At 30.0% G+C, this 19,900-nt stretch overlaps 2 protein-coding genes and 1 long non-coding RNA gene across 3 annotated transcripts; all 3 read left to right on the forward strand.

Moving 5' to 3' along the window:
• Positions 1 to 112: 112 nt before the first annotated feature.
• Positions 113 to 13,148, forward strand: LOC114076036. Its single transcript, XR_003576314.1, has 3 exons — positions 113 to 296; positions 3,878 to 4,061; positions 13,105 to 13,148. It is a non-coding gene; the product is annotated as an uncharacterized LOC114076036 (long non-coding RNA).
• LOC107004598 (zinc finger protein 3-like) lies at positions 6,231 to 9,310 on the forward strand. Its single transcript, XM_027914270.1, has one exon. It carries the CDS (start codon positions 8,347 to 8,349, stop codon positions 9,208 to 9,210), a length of 864 nt encoding a protein of 287 aa, XP_027770071.1. The 5' UTR covers positions 6,231 to 8,346; the 3' UTR covers positions 9,211 to 9,310.
• Positions 10,579 to 13,018, forward strand: LOC107016347 (zinc finger protein 3-like). The gene has a single exon (XM_015216841.2). It carries the CDS (start codon positions 11,114 to 11,116, stop codon positions 12,011 to 12,013), a length of 900 nt encoding a protein of 299 aa, XP_015072327.1. The 5' UTR covers positions 10,579 to 11,113; the 3' UTR covers positions 12,014 to 13,018.
• Positions 13,149 to 19,900: the final 6,752 nt, after the last annotated feature.

The raw sequence follows: 19,900 nt of genomic DNA on the forward strand, positions 1-19,900 counted from the left end.
GAATAAATGCTTAAAAGAATAATTAAAAAAACTTAAATTCATATCCCATCTTCTACTTTATCAAAGTTCATATTCCCCTTTTACAAATTACAAAACTAATTCTCTATAAAAGCAAAGCTAATTTGGAACTCACACTGATTAAACGTTGCTTTACTACTATACCTTCAGCTCAACGGAGCTCAACGGAGAAATTATCGACGGCGAAGAGCGCCGCCGTGCCGTTATTGATTTACTGCTCAATTGTACCTACCGCCGTTAAGCCTATCCGTTACTCCACCGGATTTCTTCTTTCTCCGGTAATATCTCTAGTTTGATTTAAATTGATATCTATATTTTTATTTATGATGAATATATACATGTAATTGAGGTATGTATAGTTGTTACTATCCTCTGTGAAAGTGAAACTATTCCCAATTTATGCGGAAAAAGTATGGGAGAGAGGTGATTAGACACGGCGTGGTGCAATTTCAGTTTCCATGACCTTAAATTGGAGGTTACGGAGGATACAGATTAGGATAGAGTATTACAAGTTAGTTGAGTGTGGTTTCGTATTTATTTACATACTGTGGTAGTATTACTATTGTAGTTTATAGTCCTTTGATTTGATTTCTGCTAGTATATGTTTTTTTTTTGTGTTACGATTATGCACTTTACTTATTTCTTTTTCTGGATGGTTTTGAATTGATTTGCGTTGAGCTAATGTCTATTGGAAAAAACCTCTACGTCCCAAAGTATGGTTTGGCGTGCGTACATTTTATCATATATTAGTGAGGGTGAGAAACGAATGTTGAAGTAATGGTTGGAAAAAATAGTTTGAATATAGAAAAAGAGAACGTACTTAAAAGTTATAAAGTTATTGTCATCGACCATCATATGTATATGTATGAATATATATTTTTATATTAATGTGGTTTCAGCAATTTATCAAACTATGATGGTTAGATGTAAAAAATCAATTAGATTTTAAATGTAGCATAATGAATATATCTTAATGTTTGGAACTACATTTGCTGCCATTGTCTTTTGTTCTTAGCTGAAGACTATTTTGATATCGAGAAGTCGTAGATCTTTTGAAATAAATTGTAGGCCTCAACCATCATGGTGCTTTCTCTCATTCTATCCATGATGTGCTATTTGTACCCTCTCTCGGATGTCATCTTTTCTATTATTGATTAATCTTGTATGTCACACATCTATTTAAGTATCAAGGTTTCTGTGAATCTTATATTTTGAATGTATTAGTGGTTTAAGGCTTATAGTTTACTTCTGAATAATATTGTGGTTTCTCAATGATCTTATGGAACTTGTTTTTCACTTTAATAGGTGTCTTCCTATTTTGCAGCACTATTACTAGTACTCCTCCATTTCGGCCATCCTAATTTAATTTTATATGCTAAATCTGAATCTATCGTGCCATTTTCTTGCAATATCTAGTGCATTATATTCAAATGCTTTTGTAAATATTAAAAAAGAAATAAATATATCACATGCTTTTTTGGGAAGGTTCATGAGATTTATACGATTACACTTGGACATCAAAAAGCTATTTTAAACAAAGTGCATTCCTTCAGGCTTAGATGTTTCTTTAGGATTTTTATTTTTTGGGTTCTGACTCTATGCTGCTCGAACTCTTAAAAAATATCGAGGGTTGCGTGTCGGATTCTTCAAAATTAGTGCATTTTTGAAGAATCTGATACCGGTGTAACAATATTTTGGACCGAAAAACATAGTTGGACCTCGTATCTATATGGTTCTAGTGTATTTGGTCTATGTATGTGCGTTAATGTTAGCCTTCTCTTAAAAAATGTCGTATGAGTCTGCATATGTAGGTGTAAGTTAGCTATCTTGTAATATCATCATGCAATTTTGTAAGGGCCCTCTTAATCGTTTTCTGCAATAGATATTATATCACCTATCTTAGCAAAACAATCAATAGCTGAGCTGAGCATTTTGCTTTTGATGGGGTGGAATGACCCATTGGAATCACTTTCTGTTCCGTCTTTCACGTGCACGAGAATATAGATAAGGAACACTCTCTTGGATCCTTATGTACTTTACCCTTTATGAGCTGTTTAACAACAAAAGATCCTCACAACTCACAAGAGATGTCGTAAGCTATAAATGGCAGTAATAGTAAGAGTCAAGTACTTGAACTGCTACCTGGTGCAAAGTAATTTAAATTAACTCTGAGTCCTGCTTAATATTAATTTTTGGAAGTGTTCCTTAGAAGCATAAAAGTCTTTTCGATGGATATTTCCTTCGACTGCTCTCAGGGGCTGCCAATACTCAGACCTCGCTGGCAGAATACCTCCTTCATGCGAATATCATAATCTAATCGTGCTAATTGATGAGAAAATTATCCTGTATTTTATCTCTGCATTAATTGCGTGCAAAGTAACAAAATAGCATGTTTTCCCCATTGCTTTGTGGTAGATGTCATCTTAAAAGTCTTTCTGTTGTACTATTTTTCTCATCTCTCGAATTTTCTGAATCCTTTCTACTATCTTATTCCTTATGTTCTGGTTAATTCTGCAGATTCTCTATGTCAATAGAACTGAATTCTAGAGTATAATAGGTATCTCGTTTTTATCCTTTTGAATCTGAGTTAACCCTAAGAACATCTAAAATTGCTCAGAATAAGATGTTGGCAAATTCAACTTTAGACACGTCACTTATAAAAAAAAAGGTTCTTTAGAGTTCAGAGACATTCTTGTTACTGATATTTAACTCCGGAAAGAAAATTTTCTTAACTAGAATTCTGCTAATTGAAAGAATGTCACTAATACTTCATTGAACATAAGACAACTAGAAAGATGGCAAATGTCATTTGTCCAGTATAATTCTTTTCAAGATTTTGGAGTGTCTGTAATCTAGTGTATACATTGGATCTTATCAATGTTCCTGATTAGGTAAAACTTCATCATCACTGATATGCTGCTCTTCTTCTAATCAACGAAATAGATAGTCCTCACTTAAAAGTTTCTGAAATCTCACCTGGCTGTGTTGGGGATATGCTCATAAAACACTTAACCCTGCTAAGTCAGCATTCAATTTGCACTGTTGATCTTTTACCTATATTAGCTTGTGTGTGGATAAGGTGTTCTGCATTTCTTGTCTTAGAAACATAAAGAAAGATTTGTTTTCCTGTTCTATGAACATCTCTCTTTGTTATGTTCGAACGTATGTGTGCTCTTAACAAATTTTGATAGATAAGTTATGCATTTATCCAGAAAACTTCCGATTGAATATGTCAATTTGGATGACTATTATTGAAACATCCTAAAGAATGTCCCCTCACTAGACTGTATTAGTTAGAGGGACATACTCTAGTTTTAAAACTAATCTGGCATAAAATATAGTTTCCTGTGCTGTTAAAAAGGACGAACCTTATGTTGGTTTATTCGATGTTGATTTTAAATAGTGTTGCCAAGTGGCTTTTGAAAGAACTTGTCTGCCTGCATCTCTGTTCTTATGCCGAAGTACTTAATTTCTTCTTTTTCTCGAGAGAAATATTAATAGGGAGGAGAAATTCGATCATTTAAAAAACCTTGGAAATGCTAAAGGGTCAAAAAACTCTAAGAATTACTTCTTCATGACAGCTTCTAATGATAATTATTTCCTATTATTATTTTCAAACCATATAAAAAGTGCATATTAGAGGTTGAAAAGATCATTTTATATTACAAACAACTATAAACTATGCCTTCCTGGTGAAATGCTTATAGAAGAACATAGTACAGTTGGAATTGGATAAAGAAACTGGCCATTGAATATCACAAACAGAACTGCAAATTGATAGATCTTTAAGTAATATAGATAGCTTATACTTTATTAATTAACTTCTTATTCCTATAAACCATATTGTTTCAAACAACAGATAGTTTGTAGTTGCGGCAATACAATCAACATTCATACTAAAAATTTCCCGTAACCTTGAGCTTGGATGACCGAGAGCAAGAAGAGGCACTTGGAATAGCTTTAGCTGCATGGAGGCGGCTGAGGATTCTTGGGTTTCATTTGATCTGCAGAAGGACTGGGGCCAAGCCTGAGTTCAAGTTCAGGTATTTGATTACTTCTTGCTGCTGCTAGTCTCTGTTTAAGCTCAGAATACAAAGCTTCATTCTCCTGTCTGAGTCGTTGAGCAGTCTTCCTTAGCCTGTCATTCTCCTGCATAATCTGAATATTCCGCCAGTACAAGTCTAAATTCTGTTTCTCCATAACTTGCTTGAGTTGGCCTGAATCTGGAAAAACCATTAAGAATTTGAACAGTTCTGCAGATTCATTTTGAAAACATAGCCTAACAGATTATGAGAAAAGAGAAGATGATGTCATACTAAATTTTTCTTATCTACATATGCATGACCTAAGTTTATACACAGTATATTGACCAAAATATTACAGAAAATTGATAAAAAGTTCCATAGTGATTTATTTCTATGGGAAAAATAAGATAGAATAGTAAATGTAAAACAATGAGAAATTGGATTTCAATCTAGCCCTGCTTTGTCTCATGAAATTTGAGTTATAAAAGGCAAGAGTCAGCAGATATTTTAGAGGGCACTCTCGGTACACTTAGCAAGTAACCAGCTTCAAAGAAGGGAAGCAATTTTGAGACCAATGGAAAGAAGGAAAACTAGTTTTGCAAGAACATTTGAAAGTTCTTTGTGCAAGGACACTTACTTACGAATAGAGAACAGGCTCCGAACCTTAAGATTCTGAAGCTATTAGAGGGCAACTGGTTTTGGTTGGAGTCTCTTTGATATTCGTGCTTATTTATACTACTATTTTATTACTTTTACGGATGGACAAAGAAATACAAGAAGCAGCACACGAGAATGGCACTTGTAGTTCAAGAAAGGCTCCCGAAACCAATCTGCAAAGCCCCCTTTATTCCTCCTTTATTCTCACATAAAAAACACGTCACATTTTATGTCAAGAAGACGCTTCATCAATGATTCTGTTAGAAGGAAAGAAAATTGTTGCTCAAAGTGTTTTTTGCATGTGGATTTTGCTTGTTTAGTTATGTAAAATTAGTCATAAAGCAGCATAAAGGATGATATTCCTGAAGACGCAAATGCTTGAGCAAAGGGAGAAATAGCATGGGAGACAGCGAGAACTAGGGGGTGGGAGTGAATTGTGAGATTTTGATATTCATGAGAGGAACCTGAATGTAAGTAGCAAAATAATAAGCATTCAGTGAATTTAACAGAATCAACTTATACTTTCTAAAGCTGATTGGCGTAAGCCATTAGTAGATCACAATAATTATAAGGAGTAGAATTTTGTTACTGTTTATTTGGCTAGGCTATGTTGTTTTTGGCTATTACAATACAAGAGAATCCCTCCTTTTTTGGAACATAACTGATTAATTCATTACACCTATTAAAGAAAATAATGAAGTGGTTAACATATATGGTGTATGGTAAACTCTATTTGAAAGTGAATAAAAATTAAAGAAATAGAAAGAAAATCTTGAGTAGTTAGTAAGTATGGATTCAAGTATTATTTTTGTTTTGGAGAGTTACTTGAATTCATTATGTATTACTTTCTTTGTTTTTAGGGAAAAAGGGTTTGATATACCCCTCAACTTTATCATTTAGAGCTGATATACCCCTCGTTATAAAAGTGGCTCATATATACCCTTACTTGTAAACAAATGGCTCACATATACCCTTTTCCTCTAACGGAAATGGAAAAAAAAATAATTTTAATCTAAATTTTTATTATTTTTTTCTAAAAAATATAATCCCATATGAGTAAATTTAATCCTCGTCAAATATATTTTTTTGACTTTTTTTTGTTTCAATGACTAATTTATAATTATTATTTTGATAATCAAATTTATTTATGTTTCACTAATATTTTTGTAAAACTTATTGTAGATGACTAAATTTTTTCTTCGAATACGAAATTAAATTATAATACACACACAAAAAATAGTTTAATTTTTTTTCTTAAACTAAGGAATGAAAGAAAAAAACAAATAAGAATTAGAAACTCAAATAATTATAATAAAAGAAGTCAAAAAATAATTTATGTATGAAAAAAATTAAAATATATCTTAAACTTTGATAGAAGAATCATATATACCACTAAATAATTTTTTTTAAAAAAATTAGAAGTAATAAATATAAATTTAAAACTAATTCTTTAACTTCCGTTAAATGAAGGGTATATGTGAGTCATTTTATAACGGCAGGGGTATATGTGAGCCGTTTGTATAACGGTAAGGGCATATATGAGCTACTTTTATAACGAGGGGTATATCAGCTCCAAATGACAAAGTTGAGGGGTATATCAGACCCTTTTCCCTTGTTTTTAATTTGGAGAATATTTGAAAAACAATGTTGGAACTAGGATGTTTTGTGAATTTTATCTCATTGTGATCTCCGGTCACGGGTTCAAGTCGTGGAAACAACCTCTTGCAGAAATGTGGGGTAAGGTCGCGTACAATAAGCCCTTGTGGTTCAGCCTTTTCCTGTACCCCGCGCATAGCGGGAACTTAGTGTACTGGCCCTTTAGATTTATCTCATTCTGATTAGAGAAATGTCTAGACTTCCAAGTTTTTCTTTTGGTTTAATCATATGGTATTTCAAATTTGTTGGTCTGAGTTACTTTGTATACGTGTTGGGTAAGTTAATTAAAGGGGGTAAAACGCTCTCCGTTAAGAAGTTCTTTATTCCTAGGTCCGAACTTGAAACCTCTCATTAAGGGGAGTTTTCATTACTGGTGACAATTGGCTCCTTCAGTACAATACAAATATAGAAGTGAAGAAGTCGAGAAAATATGTGTAAATATGTTATAAAAGGGAATTTCATCATTTGTAATTTATATTTCTAATTATGTTTTCGACTCATACAAGTTGTTGTCGGTTGTTATTGTTGTTTTACTCGTTATAGGGAACGGATTTCAAGGGCAACAAAGGCTCCTAGAAGATATTTTCTTTCTATTATTGTTTTACTCGTTATAGAGAGCGGAATTCAAGGGAAACAAAGGCCCTTAGATAGGACTTCATCTATGAATAGAAGGGATTTTCTTTCTATTATTGTTTTACTCGTTATAGAGAGCGGAATTCAAGGGATACAAAGGCCCTTAAATAGGACTTCATCTATGGCTGGAAGTGATTTTCTTTCTATCATTGTTTTACTCGTTATTGAGAGCGGAATTCAAGGGAAACAAAGGCCCTTAGATAGGACTTCATCTATGGCTGGAAGTGATTTTCTTTCTATCATTGTTTTACTCGTTATTGAGAGCGGAATTCAAGGGAAACAAAGGCCCTTAGATGGGACTTCATCTATGGCTAGAAGAGATTTCCTTTCTATTTTTGTTTTACTCGTTATAGCGAACGGAATTTAAGGGAAACAAAGGACCTTAGATAGTCATAGGACTTCATCTATGAATAGAAGAGATTTTCTTTCTAATAGAACTCATCACTAAAGTTGCTAACTAATTCAAAATTTCGAGTGCTCATAGAATCACCTTGAACTATCATGAACTCGTATGGAAAAAAATACTCAAGAGAAGAATATTACATGAGATGTGAACATATCACTCCAAAAAGCTCCTTCGATGAGTTTCAAGAGGCCGTATACACAGTTTTTTTTTAATTACTATCGTATTTTATTAGTTTCACATCTAAACTATTGAATGTTAATAGAAAAGTCCCCCTCCCCTCACCACAAACTAGTATGAACTCATTATGTCAGGTGGCATATAGTCAAGTTTGGTTCAATTTTTTTTTAAAATTAGATCTACTAATATTTCAAGCCATTAATTAGTCAATGTTTAACCAATTAAAAGTTAAACTTGTAATAAATTCAATATGTAATTATATACAGCTAGAATTAATTAAAATGCAAGATATAGAGTATCAAATCTGGATGGAGATACCTTTTAGAGAAAAACAGTAACGGATCACTACATGTATCTAAGGATTATGCACTAGTTAATTTTGTTAATAAATTTATTTATATCCATATAGAATGACTCATTTTAAACTCAAAATAGAACTCAATAAACGTGTGATAATAAGACAGTTAATCTACATCTTACCATTTTGCATAATAATTATTAATAGAGGCATTTAGTTAAAGCAAAGATATGATAAGCTTGAAATATATTGATGTAATTACTATTTCTAGCAAGTTGATATGATCTTGTAGTAGAACTATGAGTTGGTTGTTTGAATTTGTAAATATTAATGCCATGGAATCATTAATTTTCCATATTTGGAGGATTTTGTATTTATAACCTTGTCTATTTAAAAGATAATATTCTCTTCATTATTTCATCAATTTAATTTTATTTCAAGAAAGTAAACATTAGTTAGTATAGAGAGATTTCGCAATGAAAAAGCCATCTTCTTTTGAGGCTTCTAGCATATCGCCAACCTCAGAAGAATCTCATGAAGTTGTCACAAACACGAAGAAAACAAAAGAAAAAGTTGTGGAAGGCTCGCAATTGAAGCCATATGTTGGTGTAAGTTTTGATCTCAAAGATCATGATGGTTACGACAACAACATAAATACTAATTGTTCAAATCATGAACTCAATTTTTTTAGTTCTACTCCGGCTCATGCTAGTGAGTCTTCCAACGAGGCAAAGCCCAAGGAGAGGCGTTCCTCGGATACTAAGACTTTCTCTTGTAACTTTTGCAAGAGAGAATTCTCCACTTCCCAAGCCTTAGGGGGACACCAAAATGCTCATAAACAAGAGAGGGCATTGGCTAAAAGGAGAAATGGTCTTGTTGATGTCGTTTCACCTTTTGTCCCTCACAATTATCATCCCTACTACAATCCCTATTCAAATTTCAACTCACGCATACCATTTCATGGTTCTTTTGCTTCTCGATCATCATCTCTTGGTGTTCAAGGAGATTCTCATGCAATTCTTAAGCCTACTTCCTGTCAGAAATGGCCATTTTTTTCTAGCTACAATTTTCCATTTAACCCTGAGAAGTGGTCATCAAGCTCATCATTTTTTAGGACAGAAAATTACAACATGGGTAAAATTGGAACAGGAAGTGCTTCTTTGGAGAATTCCTCTAATTTTGAGAACAAAAAAAGTGGAAAGGGTTTGAATTTAATGAATTCACCCATCGATGTTGATAATCTTGATGGAAATAATTATACGAAAATGAAATTAGGAGAGGAGGAAGAAGAAAAGAATAATGAAGAAGAAGAAGAGCTTGATTTGACTCTAAAGCTTTAGTTTACCTTATTGCTTTGGCTTATTTTGTTATTTCACAAGGTTTAATTTTATTTGTGCAATGTCTTTATTAGAAAACATGTGATATATATGTTAATTCCCACTTTCTTGTAGCTTGATTTGAATCACTCTCTTCACTTCTTTTTTTTCTTTTTGGATAGTCAAAGTGGCTTCGTATATGTCGGAACAAAAACATATGTTAGTCTTTAAATTAACACCCATGATTGTTTAGTGTTAAAAACATTTATAGTATATTTCAAAAGGAAAACCAAGATTTCAAACCGCATAAAAGTGAGTGATGATGATCTGAATTGAGACGTAATTATTGTTGTTATATTGAGTCATGACGTGCAAAATCTTAATTTCCTTTAATTCCCACTTAGGATCATATGTATGGATCCAAGTGCTATTATCTTTCTTTATTTTAGTTTTGGAGAGTATTTGAGAATTTTAGTTATAGATTTATCTCACATGTTACGTGAACATCACACTTCAAAAGCTCCTCCAGACTATTTTTAGTATCAGCACACGTAGAAATTGTTTTTGAGTATATAAGTTAACTCCCCCTGTACTATCACTGTTTGTGCATTTCATATATAAAATTGGGTATCATAGAACTCAGTATGCCATGTGGACTCATAGTTAAAACTTTTTCCATACTCACGCACCTCTTGATAAGTTATTTAAAATATTTTGTCATACATTTAATTGACGGATTTTTAATCTAAAAAAGAGGTAAATTAATGTGGGACAAAAAAAGTTAATAAAATTGGTTACCACATGATTGGGGACGAATGATTGGTTACCACATGATTAAACTAGGTAGATCAATGTCTTCCCCAAAGTTACTTGAACTAAATATTAGTCATAACATAACCAGACCAATTATTATTAAGTTTTAGTTATTTTGTTTTTTTTTTAGTTTTTTAATGTATATAATAAGCTTTTATTTTATGTATTATGATTATATATAATATATCAGACAAAAACAATTTCATCTTTCCAACTAAGAAAAATCAATATCATACTATGATTACTTGCAAGCGTAGATCGTCAAGACTTACATTGCTTTAACATCTCTACCTAAGTTTAAGGATATTTTAGTCCCATTTTTTTTTTCTATTAGACTTAATTAGAAGGTTATTTTTTAATTGTTTTTAAAATAATCAGGATATTTATTGTATTAGTAAAATAATGCATTCATTTGTCGAAATATCTTTGTAGAAAGAGTTTGTCTATGTGCTTAAATATGTAAGTAATGTTTATGGTATGAGAAAAAGATATTGGCTTAATGTTGTGAGATAGCGTATAGTTAAAAGTTTGATTCAAAAATTTTTAAATCATAATGATCACCTTAAAAAGGAGATGTCACAATCGATTTCAATAGTTTAAACTTGTAAAAAATTAATATGCAAATATATACAGCTAGAATTAATTAAAATGCAAGATATAGAGTATCAAATCTTAATAGAAAAATAGTAACACATCACTACATTCATCTGGGGATTATGCATTTAACTTATTTTAGTTAATAAATTTATTTATATCCATATAAAATGGATCATTTTAAACTCAAAATAGAACTGAATAAATGTTTGAGAATAAGACACTTAATCTCCATATTACCATTTGTATAATAATAGTGACATTTAATTAAAGCAAGATATGATAGTTTGATATACATTAATGTAATTAGTATTTCTAGCAAGTTAATTTGATCCTCTAGTAGAACACCCCATTAACTATGAGTTGGTTGCTTGAATTTGTGAATTTGTAACGCCATGCAATCATTAACTTACCATATTTGAATGATTTTGTATTTATAACATTGTCTATTTAAAAGATTTATCCACTTCAATAATCTTTCATCAAGTTAATTTTCAAGAACATTAGTATAGAGAGGAAAATGAATGTCTTTGCGATGAAAAAATCATGTTCTTTTGAGGCTTCTAGCATGTCGGCAACCTCAGAAGAATCTCATGAAATTGTCACAAAAACGAAAAAGATGAAAGAAAAAGTTGTGGAAGGCTCACAGTTGAAGCAACATGAATCATCATCTGGTGGTGTACTTCTTGATCTTAAAGTCCACAACAACAACAACAACAACATGAATACTAATTGTTCGAATCTTGAACTCAAACTTTTCAATTCAACTCCAGCTCGTGCTAGTGAGTCTTCCAACGAAGCAACACCCAAGCAGAGGTGTTCTTCGGATGCTAGGACTTTCTCTTGTAGCTTTTGCAAGAGAGAATTCTCCACCTCCCAAGCCTTAGGAGGACACCAGAACGCTCACAAACAAGAGCGGGCTTTGGCTAAAAGACGAAATGGACTTGTTGATGTTGTTTCGTCTTTTGGCCCTCCTAATTATCACCCCTACTATAATCCCTACTCGAGTTTCAACTCACACATACCATTTCATACTTCTTTTCCAACTCGATCATCTCTTGGTCTTCAAGGAGATTCTTCCATGATTCATAAGCCTACCTCCTATCCGACATGGCCATACTTTTCGGCCTACAATTTTCGATTAAACCCTGAGAAATGGTCATCATCATCATCAAGCTCATCATTCTTTAGAACTGAAAATGTTCTAGGAAATAATATTCTTGGTACTTCTTTGGAGAATTCTCATTTTGAGAAGAAAAATAATACAAAGGGTTTCAGTTTAATGAATTCACCAATCAATCTTGACGATAGTCTTAATGGAAATAATAATACAAAGCTTGGATTGGGAAAGGAGGAAGCAAAAAAGAATAATGAAGAAGAAGAAGAAGAATCAAAGCTTGATTTGAATCTTAGGCTTTAATTTAATTTGTTTTGCTATTTTATAGAGGTTTAATTTTTATTTGCTTTTATTTAAAGGTGTAGTATTACATTCCTATTTTCTTGTGATTTGATTTGAACCCGTAAATCATTCTCTTTATCTTTTAAACCCTTTTTGGAAAATTTGAAGTTTCATGTTACACTAAAGAGATGTGTCGTTCAATTTGTGTGAAGTCAAAAATCTTTAAATTCAGACTCATGACTATTAAAAACATTCCTAGACATAATTCTAAAAGGAAAGATAAGATTTTGGACAGAATAGTGAGTTATGATGACTTAGGACTGTGATATAGCTATTATTTTCAATTTTTCATATTGAATCCTTTTTGTTAGAAAATTATATTGCACTCGTTTATATAATAGATGTTGATTAATCCTCTTTGCTTTTACATGCATTTACTTTTTTATATTTTGAACCTCTTTAATGAAACTTCTGATGCCGCTACTATTCTTCCCCTTTGAAATTCTCACTGTGTGCACATATATTTGAAATCCCCAACAATTTGAACCGTTATCTAATGAAATTTTGTTTCATGCATGGTATACTACGCTTTAAACCAATTCATTCCTTTAAACTAACACTTTGTATATTCATACAAAGAAATTTATGTCCAAGGATAGATTTGATGGATAAATTGGGATCAAGTTGGTTGAGTATATATAGTAGCTTAAAGGGCCTGCGGCCACGTGTTGCTAGCTCATTGCGTGGATCGTTTGATTATTAATGGAATAGATTGGGATATCTCATGAGATTAGCTATCCTACGGCCTACCTTTTTATGAAATGGATAATTTTTTGAATTAGTTAATACTCATAAACAAACGTGAGATAAAATCATCCCATAGAATATTTCAAATATTTTTTTATCAACTTATCGACCAATCAAACAACCCCTAACTTCATATTACAAGGAGAGATCTAAGTCACATTGTGTAAATACACCCCACTGTACAAGGTAACAATTCCTCACTTTTGATTCAAAGTTTTTTTTTTCTTGAGAAATTATTGATTTAATATATTAAACAATCTATTTAGAAGTTGAGATTCCTTCCGCTTCTCAATTTGTTTTGAAAGGAAATGAAGAGGGAATCAAGATAGGGAAATCGAACCTTCACCAATCAGCAATCACCAACCAGGCAAGTAACATTAAGATTTCCCTATTAGTCCATTTATGTTGTAGTTCATGTCATATTATTTCTATTAATTTATTTATTTATTCTCAATTATTCTGCTCGCGAGTAACACAAATTGTAGGGTTGATTTCTGAGTTATTATCTCACGAAATCATTTTTCTTCAATAAATATATTATGTTATGAGCTAATAACTATTAATTGAGTGGATATTCAAGAAATCAACTAATGAAATATAATATGTTATGATGAAGTAGTTAAGTACGTTTGCTTGGTGGATCAAAACATATACCTACCACCGGTCATGACATAAGATAGGGTTGTGACACACACCTAACACACATATAAAGTTACTCATTCTATTTCAATTTATATGAAGGTGTCTTGATTTAATATAAAATTTAAAAATAAAAATAAAACTTTAAAAAATATGATCCTAAATAAGTTTTAGATATTTAGATAGTTATAAATCATGTCTTAATAAGTATCATTTTTTAATTGATAAAAAAAAGTGTGACATAAATGTCGATACAGAAGGAATTAAAAAAAATTGTGGGAGCATGAAATGATAAGGCCCCTATAGGAGATTCTAAAACTAGCCTTATTGTTATCCAAAGTGAATTAAATAGCTATAGTATGCTCCATTTATGGACCATCCCCCCTTTTAGTGGAAATTGACTAAGATGCCTTTCTATGTCTTCATGTGGAAATAACTTCACTATCTATCTCTAAGCTATGGTTTTTCTCTTATCTAAAATTATTAAAAGAGTTGCTTGGGGATTCCTCATATAATTGTTTCACTTTTACATTTTTTTTCAAGTCTTAACGATAGTTTAAAAAATTACAAAACACTTCTATTATGTTCCGATACATAATATAGGACATTATCTTAGTGTGGTGCTATGTTTTATATGATTTTTCTTTTAAGAGTATGAGTGATTAAGAAACTGTCTATAATGTGTAGCGATACCTTTATTAGTGTGAGTTCTTTTAGAAAGAACAATCAAGTTTGACATAAAGTAGATAATATCTAACCTGTTAAGTCCAAGTATTAATATCACTTCTGATTAAATAGGACGAGTATGAAAAACGTACATGTCAAAGGTAGCTTGGAAACGCACAAAAAGGTGCTAAGCTCTAAGCTTCATTGACCATAAATGATTGTTTATGTGAGTGGTACACGGTGAATCTCTTAAATTTATAGGACTTTATCGAGGGGAGATCCCACAAAGCGAGAGAGATTGTCAGGTGTGCAAACACAATATCAATTAATAGTTGAAAAATATTGTGAAGCTATATAGAATATGTAAGAATATTATTAATGGTTTGAGTTTGAAGAAAATGAACGATCAGTGATCAATTTACGAATGTAATTTCATTAAGTGTATAGTCAAGAATTAATTTAATGAGTAAATAAGGAAAGGGAGAGAGAAAATATGTGTGTGTGAGAGAGAGAAATCTTTGACCAAAGAGAGAACAAGTTGAAAAAATCATGGGTGGTGTTGGAACATACCATTTTTACATGATTTCAAAGAGAAAGATGAGAATAAGTACCATCAATCTAAGTGCCAAAAAAGCCATGTTTAGTGCTATTGGGAGATGAGAATCTCTACAACTTGCAAAATTAAAGTGTCTTATTTTAACGTTTAAAGTGTTAAGTTAGTGATTAATTTAATCAATACAGTTAAAGAATGAAAGGTGATAGTATAAATTGTTCTATAATGGAAATGAGTTGACTATCAACAAACCTTCTGATAAGGTAAACATAATTCTTCCACTTTAAATTAGCATTTTTGAGTTCAAATAAAAAATGTTTCGTTCCTTACACTATACAATTCTAAATCAATATCAGTCAAGATACTAAAACAAGATACCAAGTGGGAAAAAAAGAAAAAAAATTGACTACAACAATGTTTCATTGGTTTTACAAAGTCAAACCCCTTTAGTAAAAAGGCAAAGGGAAAATGGAGAATATAAGTTGCTTTATCATAAAAGATTTGACTACTATTAGAAAGTATTTTTTTTAAAAATAAAATAAAATAAAATGTGATTATTAATTTACAATATCAAATTCATTTTTCATCGAAACAACTCTGGAGGAAAGATCCTTAGCCCCTCCCACCAGACACACATTTCTCATATAAGGACCATTACCAAGAATATGGAGCCCAAGTTTAATTCTCTTGTATTTTAGGGATGTGTGGACTTTGATTAGTACTTCTTCTATAGTCATTCCTTTTCCATACTATGAGTAGATGGAGAAAAGTAAAAATTTTCATTAAATTAAAGCAACTCAAGCTAGACTTATTATATGCATATATGAATTAGGGTGGGGGTGGAGGTTGCTAGGGATAAGGTATAAAAACATAGTTAAATTATGGTGAAATTTTTAACTATACAAAGGTCCCTTTTACCCTCTAAACTTTTTTTTTTCATTATTACCTCCTTCATTAATTATTAGAAAGAAAATAAGTAAATTAAGGCATATCATATGCATATATATGTTGTTTATACTAAATAAGAGAAAGAAAGAAGGAGGAGTTCTATATCTGATTCTTCAAGAAAGTCGATCGAACTTTATTTTCTCAAGTCTCAAATATATTAATATACCAAGTCAAGAATTTTGAGTAATATTTACATTTCTTTAGCTGATCAATTATGCATTAACATATTTTGAAGTAAGTATTTGAACTTTTAAAACATGACAAGTACTTGATTGTTTTTAATAATCAAAACAAGTAAATAGAACAAAAAGAATATTATCTCTTTTAAGCTTGGTTAGTACGTCATTTTCAATATAATTTACTATATAATAATATCAAAACTTATACACAGTATAAATAACTCATCTCATTCAAATATGGGTGAAATTTAAGTAAAATATTTAAAATGTAGATAAGAATGACAATACTCAATCACATATAATTGACCATTGGCCATATAAATTCAAAAACATACTATTTCTGTTTCAAGATGGATATCCATAAATCCACGTAATTCTTTTCAAAGTTAACATATGAATATACATCCTAATTATAAAAATGAATTTGTTTCTAATTATATTTGGCTAAATTTAGTCATATAAAACTTCAAACGCTAAAATTAATTATATCAAAATCAGGTATCTAGGCACTTTGTCTTATTAGGCTATTTAGACGGATGAAAATATCCAACCCCAACCTCATATAGTAGGGCCCATAAGATAATACATTAACTGGGACCCAATTAGGATAAGGTCAATACAAGAGAGACAGCTGTATATCTTTGGAAAAGGGAATTATCATGTTTTTTTGCTGTTTTGTTTTGGAAATTTGCCACACCGATTATTTTGTTACCCAAAAAAAAATATACCTTGGAACTATTATAAATAGTATGTAAATATCTTTTTCATATTTTTAAAATATTAATGCTTCTGTCATTCAAAAACTAGATCTTATATGTCCTTCACTCCAACTGAAGATTAAATAGAAATACGTGACAAAATCTTATCCATCGATCTGATGTCGCATAGATGAATAAGATTATGACACGTGTATTTCCGTTAATATAAAAGGTATAATGGTCTCGTTTTTTGAACGACAAAGACATTAATGTCTCTAAAATATAATAGAGGATATTAACATATCATTTACGATACTTAAATAACATATTTGTCTTTTTTTCCCTTTTGCTATTATCATGATTTGCTTCTCTACAGTTAATTTAAGTTTTTTTTAAAGTTTAATAATAATATAAAGATATTTTAGATTGTAATTTGTTAAACTAATATGATAAAAAAAAATATGTATTAAGTATTTATTAGAATTTGACTAATTTGATTCTTAAAAAATGATAATTTTTTTAGATGGAGAAAATATGTTTTAATTTCTCTGGAAAATTATAAATCTTTCAATCTCATTCATGGCTTATGCATACAATGTAAAAAAAGAGATTTTTTATAAAATAATTATAATTTGGAATAAAATTATAAATATTTATATGACAGTAAGTTGTCTTATTAAAAGAAAAACAAATTGCTAAATATTAGATGTTTTTTTTTTGACATGGTCTAAAAAATAAGAATATTATCACATAATTAATGTAGAGGAAGTGCTTACGTCGTCTGGAAAACAATATTTTAGAATTTTATTTTATATTACATGCTTACAGTTGACATAAAGTTTGAGAAATAAAAAATGTTCCACATAGAAAAAACTGTAACAAAATTGACGTTAGTATCAATAAATGTATGTATGATGTGAATTTAAAATGTACTCTCATTTTTCTCTTCAATTTAATGATTGAGAGTTTGACTTTGTTTTTATCAACAAGTCATGTCAAATTCAATAAATATTAAAATTATAAAGTCAATAATTTATCAAAATATAAAAATATTTGACATACTTAAAGAAATACGTCACAAAAAGTGACACAAAAACAAAATATTCATTAATATTGCAAGTTCAATAATCAAAATATTAGGTAGGTTGAAAATATTTGAGTTGAGAGCCTCACTTAGACAAATAAGTTTGTGGAAATTAATGTTATTTTAGTTTAATTAATAGTATCATCTCCATGGTCAGAGTTAGCTAAGGCGGGTGCGGATTCTCGAGAATTCTTTATATATATAAAAATATTTATTGAAAATTCAGTAACAAAATATTTACTCAAGTTATTAATAGTAAAAAAATCTAACACTATAACATCCTCGTCTCTTATAATGTTTATTTAAAATTATATATAATTATTTTTTAATTATATACTTATCAAAAATGAAAAACTATTAATAATAAATTCAATCAAAAAAATTATTTCTCTCCGTATCAACATACTATTGAAATAATCTAAATATATCCAGATAGAGAAAGACAAATTTAACGTTGGAGTGGCACAGCCTTTTTCGTCGGATTTGTTGTCGGAAATTAATAGAAGTGTCATTTGGAACACATTCTGCAAATTTATATTAATTATTATTTAAAATAATAACATATCTCTTTTGAAATCTCATAAAATAAAATCTTAAAAATATATAATATACGTTATTTTTATTATAAATTTTTTAAAATAGAGAACTTGTTTTTTGAAAGGTCCTCGTTTCAAGAAAATTAATATAGTAATTGAAGAAAACGACAAAGAAGAAAAACATGACAAATGATAGTAGAATAATATTTTAGAGCATAAGTAAAGAACCGTGACAATAACGATAAGGTGCTACATATGATATTAGATATCAAAATACATCAATTTTATCAAAAAGGGCCAATTATATACTATTATCAAATCAAATACATGAATAAGCTAACTCTTAATTACCTACTTATATCCTTGTTTCCAAATATTATATTTTTCTATCGACGATAATGTCTTTAGTGAACTAAAATTACGTAATGTAATGTTAAATCATCTTTTTTTCAATTCATTTTTTAGAAATATTTGTTCTTCTGATATGTTTGTGGGCTTCGAGAATAATGTTTTGACCTTTTGCCTTCTCACTAATAAGCCCTCCTCGAAAAAAAATTAGATTATTTGAATTTTGATGTGAGTATTGAATCAAATAAAATAGGCTAATAAAATATGTATAGTTTTGTAATGGCCTATTTGTAATTTAAATTAATTAGGAGGCTATTTTGTAGGACCACAAGTATAAGGTCCCACGTGTTCTCGACTTCAACGAACGAGGTTTCCCTTGTGGATAAACTCGAAGGGTTATGATCCCATGTAACTCACCTCTACGTACTCTAATGTAATTTAAAATTTAAAATTTATTGATTCGATTAATTTTGTATGGTTAAATTTGTATTTAAGAAAGAATAAATATTTTTGAGCATTAGCAAAAGCTAATCAAAATAAAAAAATTATGTAAATTATTAATTGTTAAATTATGAGGAGAAACACTTTTTGAAACTTTGATCAAACATGAATAACCATTTTGATATTAGTAAAAGTATTTTAAATTGTTTAGTCATATACAAATTACTAACCTATATAAAAGTACTTTCCAAAACTATTTCTAACAAAAAAAAATCAAAATAAAAGAAATTTAAATACTAAATCATCATACGTATTGTAGTGGATATGATTTCACCAGCAAAATTTATAGTATACGTAGACAGCAGATTTAAAAACTTTTGAAAAATTTTGATAATCAACCACAATAATATATTCAGTATAATTATATAACTAAAGTTTGGAGAAAATAATGTATACATAATTTTATTTCTATTTATAAAGATTAAAAAAAAATTAATAGACCCTCAACCTCAACGCAAATAATTCAAATTCCCATAGTGCAAATCTCCTCAAATGAGAATGCATTTCTTGTTTGAAGCTTTTTCATTTATATAAACATCTTCCATTAGAAATAGGAATGTTTTATCCATTCTATCATTATTACAATAAAAATAATTATTAATGGTAATTAATTTTTATTTATCGTTAAATATGTATTTTTAGCGTAATTGTCACTCTTTGCATATGTTCCTAAAGTCTTTAATGACATTAATTTGAATGATACTTAATTAATATCGATAAATACTTTACACTCTTTAATAATATTATATTTAATATCGTGAAAAATTATTTTTGTTGTAGTGGATATTGATAGTCCTTGTACTTTGTGAGCTTGAGTTGTTGAAACTAATGCCTCAAAACTTATTAAACTTATGGAAATATTAAAAAGTTAGGTCAAATGGATAAACTTATTATCCATTAAAATTAAAGAGATCTGTGACTCTGTGTCTAGATATTATTGGAAGTACCA

This window comes from Solanum pennellii, chromosome 1, assembly GCF_001406875.1.
Source record: "Solanum pennellii chromosome 1, SPENNV200".
Taxonomy (NCBI): Eukaryota; Viridiplantae; Streptophyta; class Magnoliopsida; order Solanales; family Solanaceae; genus Solanum; species Solanum pennellii.